Source organism: Lactuca saligna, chromosome 1 (assembly GCF_052625555.1).
Source record: "Lactuca saligna cultivar CGN05327 chromosome 1, ASM5262555v1, whole genome shotgun sequence".
Taxonomy (NCBI): Eukaryota; Viridiplantae; Streptophyta; class Magnoliopsida; order Asterales; family Asteraceae; genus Lactuca; species Lactuca saligna.
Genome location: NC_136417.1, coordinates 25,666,687 through 25,676,090, shown reverse-complemented (window position 1 = coordinate 25,676,090; position 9,404 = coordinate 25,666,687). Strand labels below are relative to the sequence as shown.

Here is a 9,404-nt window from a genome sequence, read left to right as displayed (position 1 = left end):
TTTAATGTTTTTAAATAATTAAAGATACAAAAGGTCTCTCTCTCTCTCTCTCTCTCTCTCTCTCTCTCTCTCTCAAGAGTACCCACCAAATGCCACCCTCTCAAGAACTCCCAACATATCCCACCATCGTTCACCACCAAGATCCATCTGCTACCAACGACGTTCACCACCACCATCTGTCTGCCATCATCTCCATTTACCACCACCATCCGCCTGCCACCGTCGTTGCTCTCCACCATCCGCTTAAGAACACGCCCAAAATCTTTCTTTATCTTTCCTCCTGCCACTATCTCCATTCCCCAACACCATTCGCCGCCAACCACCTCCATCTCCCCCACCCCCACATCTCCTTCCTTAACCTGATAAGCTTTCACCACCAACCACAAAACCATCGGTCATTAGATTTTTTCTAGAAAACCCTACTATATGCCTTTCCATCCCAGATCTTGCTGGAAAAATCAAACCAAAAGCTTGGTCGAGCTCCTCTAACTTCTCACCATCCACAAAGACCCGAAAAATCGGAAAATCGATGGTTTTAAAGAAGAAGGTGAGTGTTGAATGTGGCTTGATGTTGATTTTGTTGTCAAATAGTCAATGTGGCAGAAGGTGGATTGAAAGGAAAATATGAGGTCGATGGTGGTAGCGCATCCATCAGCCTCCCAAATTAGCCAACAATCACCACCATAAACACTCCACCGTTTTCTTGATCACACGACAATAACCACCAATCACCTCCCAAATTAGCCACCAATCACCACCATAAATTGACATGACATCTCTATTTAGAACAAAGAAAAAGAAACGGGAGGTAGGTGTCGATCAATTGTGAAAAACAAGAGACGTGGGGTGAACCAAGGCGATATAAGGCAAGAAAAAACCCAACCTCTCCGATCACCTTCTTTGTCTTCAGATTTTGAGATAATTTCCAAACCCCGACCCTTCATGTTCGTCTCCTTCTTATTTAGAATAAAAAACTGTGGAGATTTGGGGTTTTTGTTACAGGTGTTCAGATGTAACGGTGGCACGATGGTTGTCGAAGAAACAGATGTGAAGGGTGGTTATTGGTGGTGCGAAGGAGAAGCATGGGACGATGAAGCCTGCAATATTGATTCGGTAGAGAACGCCTTCAAGAACGAGTTGGTTTTCGTTTTGATCTGGAGGATGAGAGAGAGAGAGAGAGAGAGAGAGAGAGAGAGAGTGTGTGTGTGTGTGTGTGTGGTGGGTTTATTTTATTTTTGTTTTTCATTTTATTATAAGAATAAGAAAAGAAATTAAAATATAATTATTTAAAGGGCATATTAGTCATTTTAGGTGGGATGTGGACCAAAAACACAAGAAAATACAACCATAGGGACCAAAACCACACAATATATCTAAAATTGGACCAGTGGTGCACCAACATTTCGTTTTGGACTAAAAGCACATAAATTTGCCAACCACAGGGACCACTTTTGCAATTTTGTCAATTCCAAACTTTGGCCATAAAAATTACTTATGTTTGAAAATTTCATCCCTAGATTTTCGTATGTTAGCACTTTCCATCTCGTAATCATCCACTTTACAAAAGTAATTCCTACATTATTCTTCTTTATTCACAAACCACCCACCATTTATTTCTTTTATTATTTTGGTTTTAAAAAGATACAACGTTTGACACCTAAAATATCATCATTTAGGCGTATTTTAATTTTATTTTAAATATGAATTCCTTTAGTTTTTTTTCTTTTTTTGGAATTTTACATTTTTTTTCATGGTTTTGTATATTTTTTGGCGAAATAATACAACATTTATTGCAAAAAATAATTTTTTGATGATTTCTTATATATTTTTTTACGAACTAGCACGCATTTATCCCTCTGAAAATTTACATCTAAAATTTTTGCACCAACGCACGAAGGATTTAACCCTAGACCTGACAATGGGCAAGTTTGGAACGAATCTATATTGATCCAAACCATTTTAACAAATTTCAAAACCCAATCCAAATTTGTTCCGTAACCCATAGAGTTTTGAATAATCAAACCCATACAATTATCCACCGAATCAGCATATATTCAAACCCACCCCGTAATCCGTAGGTTTTTTAAATAATCAAACACATTTTACTTAAATCATAAAATCACATTTGATAAATAAAACAAATGTTGATTTAGAAAACACATTATGTACTCGAAGAGTTTCGATTGAAATTAAAATCATTATTATGGTTACTTCCAATTGGTTTTTGACCATCGAGTGCATTGATAGAGAATAGCAATTACAAACTTTCTTTCGGTTGATAAATGAATTTATTGATTTATAAATGGGTGATTACATGATGAAATCTAAATGAAATGACATCGTGATTCTTGGAAGAAGACTGGAAGTCTAGAATTTGAGTCATTAAGCCCTATGTAAAAACCGCTTAACGTTTGGCCTTTTCACTTTGAACTTTCGATCGGAATTTAAAGTAAAAATTTAGGCTGTATAAAATATAAATGAATAATTCTAAAATTTATATAGGATGGGTTATAAATGGAGCAGAGCGGTGATGATCCATACCCGACCCTTTTAATAAAAGAGTTAGCAGGTACGGATCGTTAACGGGTAAACGGATCAAAAACTATGTTTTAAGCTCGTATTATTGTTAAGGGTTTGTGTCGGATCAGGGTTAAAATCCACTCCATTGCCAGACCTATTTAATCCTATTTTTATTTAATATAATTGGTTTGTAAATGTAATATCGTTTTAAAAAAGAAATACATAGTTACGGAAACGAAAATGGTATTAAAAGTTGTAAAACTATTTTTTCAAAAATGCCTTAAGTGAAAACGTATATAATTCGGATATTATTTATTCAAAACAACTTTTATATATATATATATATATATATATATATATATATATATATATATATATATATATATATATATATATATATATATATATATATATATATATATATATATATATATATATATATATATATATCCAGGTTCATTTGAAACCATTCTAATTTTGTGAGACTGGTTAGACCAAATCTAAAAATAATTTTAAAATGCAAAATAAAAAAAATCCAATTTTTTTTTTAAATATTATTTTCGAAACTTGAATTAACTAAAAATATAAAAAAATGTGTATCACGGTCTCACAAAATTAGATCGTCTCATATATATATATATATATATATATATATATATATATATATATATATATATATATATATATATATATATATATATATATATATATCCAGGAGTTTGAAAAAAAAAATTAGATTAAAGAAAAACTACAAAAAAATACTAAGTTTTCAACAAAATTCGATTTTGACACCACTTAATTTTTTTTCTTACAATTAAGACACTAAAATTCACAAAACTACATTTTCTAAATTGTTTCGTTGTTGATCTTTTAACGGTTCAACCCAACTAACAACTCTCATGGTAACATTACTTATCCAATATCAAATTACTTATCCGATATCAAATGACATCGAATCTTTATAAAAAATTAATGTTGTTTTTTTTGTGTGTGTAATTTGCGGAAACATTACTTATTCAATATCAAATGACAACTCAATATATTTAGGTAAATAAATATTTTTAATATTTTTGAACATTTAAAATAAATTATATATGATTTGGAATCTCAAAATCCAAATAGTTCAACACCAATCTTCATACGAAATCATGCATAAAAATATATATATATATAAAAATGAATCGATGTTATCTCAAACTAAAACGCCAAAACACGAAGAATCGGAGTAAACATTACACACCTGATTGTAGAATTTTCAACACATCTTTCAAACAATTTAGAAGTATAATGCATCGCGCCAAATCCACACTAAAACAATGAGGCGAGAACCATAAATAATACGCCGAAGATGGATCTACAGGCAGCGGTGGAAGCGGAGGAGTGATTGGAAGCAGCCACCGTGGAAGAGGGAGGAGAAGGAAGCGGAAGTACACGAATCGTGACTTTCATACCGTTAAAACAACCGCCGGTGCCGCAGATGAAGTAGTAGCGCTGCGATTCGTTGAGAAGAATGAAATCCTTTCCACTGCTCCAGTTCCCTACGGCGCCGTCGAGAGTGCAGTTGTCGTAACCGGTTTTGTTCACCTCAATCACATTGTACTGCGTCTTCTGGTACCTAAATGCTACAGTAGAAAGTATCATCCATTAAACAGGAGCGAATTTCAAAAATTACAAGCATCATTAGAAAAGTAATACATACAGATGAAGTCTCCAACATAGAAAGTATGATTGTTGGCCCAGAGAGTGTAGTTGATGCCAGGATTCCAACCACGGTTGGCGCCTACAATATGATCGGTGGCGGAGACGGTGGTTGCAGCGGCGGCGATAAGGAGGATATAAATGATAAGGCGTGAGATGGACATCATTGAGTACTGCACGCACTCAGTGGTACCACTGCCAGCTATCCATTAAGTGTGTTTTCTGTTTCTTCAAATATAGCAAAGCTGAGGGGTCCATTCATAAATCTATCTACTTATTTTTCTTTATCCTATTCTTTAAATTTTAACTTTTCGTTTTAACTTTCTAGTTTTAAACTTTTCGTTATCCGTTTTTGTTTAAAACCTTAAAATTTAGAACTAAAAAAAAAATTGCTTTCCGTTTTTTGTTTAAAACTTCAACATAAAAAACTAAAGAGTTGTTATCTAACCTACCAAAAAAAAAAAAAAAAACAAACAAACTTATTAAACAAATATCATCTTCAGATTCTTGTTAAAAACCTTAAAATATACCTCATATATTTTATTATTTATATTTACTGAATTGTTTCTGATAGGTGCTAAACGCATAAATGCAACCATTAAAACGAAATATTGGTGATTCCTTGATAATTAATCACCACGAAAAAAAAAAACGTTTTAGGTTTAATTTTTGGGTACTTTGGTGCTTAAAAAAAATATAAAAGTGTAGTTAAATTACCAATTGTTCGATATGTGACATAGAAATTTACAATTAGTTTATGCAATTTGTATTTGTTTACAGCATCTAGTTATAACAGAAGTTTTTTTTTTTTTTTTTTTTATATTTTATTATTACATAAAAAAATTGAACTAAAGTATGATACTATATAAATATAAATATAAATTAATTTAAAAGAGAAAAATAGGTGCTTAGTCTTTAATAAAGTCCAAAAGGGTTGGAATAAATAAAACATGTAACATGTGTTTTTCATAAAAAGAAATTAGAACACTGTTTAATGCATCAGGAAAGCTCTTTCTTTTGCATAATTGCTCACCCTCACTTCAAAAAATGGTTAATTTAAAAAATAACAGTGTCCCACTTGGATTACTTTCCTTTTCATCCATAAATGGTTGATTTACTTCAAAAAATATGTTCCATTGAACTCATTTACTTAAAGTATTTGACTTTCCAAACATTTTAGAATTATTTTAGTTAAAAATCGACAAAATACAACATTATTAAACTGCTTAAAAACCCCCAAGCAAGGTCACAACAGTCAAAAAGAGATATTATGCATTGCAAGCTCACCAAGCAGAATTTTCTTTACAAGAGAGCTTCAGTTTAACTTGAAAAGATGTTCACACCAATTACACTTATGTGAATATATATATATATATATATATATATATATATATATATATATATATATATATATATATATATATATATATATATATATATATATATATATATATATATTCGTGTTCATAATCCCATTCATCAAAATCTTCTACAATGGCATCAATCTTTTATACCTGAAAAACCATAAAAAAGAGCAAAATATGATGATTCCAGTTACCCCTGTAATCACCAATACCCATGTAAACGCGGATGGGTTATCAAACAATGGAATCATAAAATTCATCCCAAATATCCCCGCCACCACCCCAAAGATTGCCACAACAAACGTTGCAGTCGTCAACAACAGCTCAAACTGTATCAGCTGGTTCCGCACATTATCCTACAAATCCAAGGGCAAAATGGTCATTTACTCATATATGGGTGTTTCTTTTTCACTTAAGCCAAAAAGAACGACTTAATAGAGAAAATCAGGGAAATAAAGTTTTCCCCTTAAAAGAGGAAATATACCAGTTGGATGTTGATGAAGTCTTCGGTGTCATCAATGTATTCCTTCAGCTGGTAGAAGACAGAATAATATCAAATATTTTTCAATCATCTAGAGAGCACTGAATGAAGTTTTAAAAAAAAAAAAAAAAAAAGTTATTGAATATTACCGATGTCAACTTATTGAGACTGCTATCAATGACGACAAAATAAGCTTCTAGAAGCATCTCCAATTCCTCAATGTTCTCAGTGCCACTTTCTGAACTCCTCATACTACTCCTTGCAAGGCTTCTTGCAAGGCTAACAGTTTTTTCAAGTCTTCGACTTTCTGGAGGTGAAGAAACAGGAGAAACTGGAGCAGAGATGGATTGGGTCCCATCATTTGACCTGTATCCAATCACAGACTGATCTCCAACACTGAATAATGAATCCATTCGCCTTTTCTTCTCAGTTAGGTACATCTCAGCCATATCCCCATCATCATCCATTAGCTGCTCTATTTCATCTCTTACCTATAATTGTATTCCATTCAAATGAGTGTCAAAATAATTGTGATGAATTCAAAGACTAGTATATAGCAATAGCACCTTCTGGACCCTTCGAGTCAATGCAACAAGTCTGCTTTTCAGTCTACGAACACGTTCCAAGTTTAAAGTGCTAATCTTTGATGTAAGTTCATCTAGCAATGGATAAGCTTCAATTTCTAATTCTGCTGCCTGATGAGAGACAAATTCAAAGAAAGATTGTATCTTTTAGTTCTGAAACGCTTTAATACTTATAAATCGTAACAATTATTGGTTATAAGACAAACCTGTGTATCCAAAAAAGTACAAGCAGCCTCAAGAGCAACTTCTAGAGCCCTAAACTCAAAGGGCAAATAGTCAGGTGAAGTGTTACCAAACATGTCCCCTAAAGATCTATTTGAATTTCCCATACGTCTGTTCAACTCTGCCCCTTCTGATTGCCAAACCTCACCACCCCCTGCAGCTTTTAATCGTCTTTGTAATTCCACCACATATTGTAACACGTAGCTATCAAGAGAATTCAAAAGTAGAACTTCATCTGCTGTTATAATGCAACGAATCTGTTCCAAATTTACAACTATAGCCTTCTCTCTTCCAAGAATCGTTGAAGGGTAGACAAATAATGGATCGAGTAAGCGAAGATCACGTGCAGGAAGATCACAACGTCTCATTATTGTGAACTTGTCAACTTCAATGACTTGGGAATCACCAGTTGCAGCATCAACACGGATCCATGAACGAAGACCTTGACCACGTTTTTTTAGGCCTAAAACATCTACCCCTTGAAAAGGCTGGCGACCTGATGCAGATGGCCTGTATGATGCATCTCTGAGGTTTATGGCTGATGCAGGTTTTGGTGGGAGGAGACGCTCTTTTAGGTCTGCCATTAGAGAAGTCTAACTGCAGAAACATGTGTTTGTAGCGTAAGAGACAAAATTTATCCAAGAAAAACCTGATGCCCATAGAATTGGTAGAATATCGGGGAATTTGTTTTCTTTGATAGGTGCACAAAATGTAACCAATAAGCATTGATTACAAAAAACTTAATTTTGTCTCTTCGATAAGAAGCCAAGAAAAAGGAAAAATAGGATTAGAATGGTGGAATCATTCTTAGAAGACTTGAGAAATTGTGAAGTTACAGCAGCAAAATTTGGCAATATTGGTCCACTTTGAAATTGATGCGTCACATCGACTTACTACAAGAAGTAATCATTAATCAAACGTTTTTTTTCAATTGATTTGCCATTAATTTTACCTAATTTTGACTATTTGTATATGCTCGTACATTCACTCAAGTTTTCCCATTACGATTGTAGTTCAAATGCAAAGAATAGGTGATGAAACTTGAAGTAATATTCACAAACAGAAACTGTAAGAGGACTAAGATTGCATTAGCAGTTCTCGATATATTCGATTTTGATTAAGCAGATATATCTATTTCAAGCCACTCAATGAAACGAACGATAAATCAACTCGAATCGAGAACAGAGAACATCTAATAAGAAAAACTGAAAGGAGAAGAGGAGATCACTTACTTCCCCCACTTCCCCCAACGAATAATTAGGGTTTCAATAATCAGAAAACTCAATTACAACACTTCACGCAGTTCACGGTAATCAATCAAATCTGAAAAAGGGAACATACAAAGTATTCAAATCAGAAGTTCAATTCAAAGAACAATACATCCTGACATATATATACATACACAAACAAAAAAAGCATCAGTATTAATGGACTTACAGATGCATGTATCATTGTATTGTATTGAATGCAAATAGTCTTCGCGTCAAAGCAATAATCAATGGTATACTGAGAAGTACAGAAAGTCTGTTGCCGACTATAAAAACACCTACATATACATACTTTAGTGTGTGTATCTATGCGCGGAAGAAAGCTATGGTTGGAAGCTCCAAGCCCATTAATTTGGAGCGTGATATGCTTCGAACCATAACCAAACAGATTGCCCCCCGGATTTTTCTAAATGATAGCATGCCTGATTGCGTGTGATGGGGTTTGTTAAACGCCGTCGTACTAACGGTTCCACCAACCTTTTAAAATCGCTGCCAAAATAATTATTAATATTACCTCTGTAAAATCGAAAAACATAGTACAAAATATTTTCAGTGCTTAACATATGTTGTACTCATTTAATGTGTATCATGTGATATAAAATTTAGGGGATAAGGATTTTACCTTCAATTTGTTTAATTTCTACCTTCAATTTGTTTAATTTCTTATGATCAGCCACTCCAGATAAATAAAAAAAATTATTTAATAAGGTAATATATTTATCACTTTTATACATTTAGTTCTTAATATATATATATTTTTTTACATTTAGTCGTTAATATTTTTTTGTTGCAAAATAAGTTATTGTTGTTTTTATATACATTCAATAGTTATGAACATTTTTTTTAGGTTTTCCTCATGACATCCTACGTGGAACATTCATTAACGATTTATTCGGGGTTGTTCATTTTATGGTCATTGGTATCTCGGATTTTTATGATTTTAATATCCAGACATCCGTATTTATTATGAACTGAACGTCGTAACTTCTTCATATGATCTCGGATTTAACGATTTTTATATTCATGCGTTCGTATTTGAGTCTACTACAACTTTCGTTTAGATTACTCCCGTTAAAATGTAATATATATTTTTACTTATAATCTTTATATAACATGAGTTCTTTATGAATATATGTAAATAGAATATATTACTTTTTAACGATAGTAATCTAAACGAAAATTGTAATAGATCCAAATATGAACGTGTGAATAAAAATATCGGTAAAATTTGAGATCATATGAAGAAGTTACGACGTTCAGAACAGAA

At 32.8% G+C, this 9,404-nt stretch overlaps 2 protein-coding genes across 2 annotated transcripts; both read right to left on the bottom strand.

Annotated features, from left to right (window-relative positions):
* Positions 1-3,669: 3,669 nt before the first annotated feature.
* Positions 3,670-4,443, bottom strand: LOC145029563 (early nodulin-like protein 17). Its single transcript, XM_078978069.1, has 2 exons — positions 4,220-4,443; positions 3,670-4,142 (listed from the first exon to the last, which is right to left on the bottom strand). The coding sequence occupies exons 1-2, from the start codon at positions 4,383-4,385 to the stop codon at positions 3,829-3,831; spliced, it is 480 nt and encodes a 159-aa protein (XP_078834195.1). The 5' UTR covers positions 4,386-4,443; the 3' UTR covers positions 3,670-3,828.
* Positions 4,444-5,655: 1,212 nt separating this feature from the next.
* LOC145029522 (magnesium transporter MRS2-1-like) lies at positions 5,656-8,558 on the bottom strand. The gene is made up of 7 exons (XM_078978036.1): positions 8,307-8,558; positions 8,102-8,192; positions 6,854-7,466; positions 6,630-6,758; positions 6,213-6,554; positions 6,067-6,114; positions 5,656-5,938 (listed from the first exon to the last, which is right to left on the bottom strand). The coding sequence occupies exons 3-7, from the start codon at positions 7,451-7,453 to the stop codon at positions 5,708-5,710; spliced, it is 1,350 nt and encodes a 449-aa protein (XP_078834162.1). The 5' UTR covers positions 7,454-7,466; positions 8,102-8,192; positions 8,307-8,558; the 3' UTR covers positions 5,656-5,707.
* Positions 8,559-9,404: the final 846 nt, after the last annotated feature.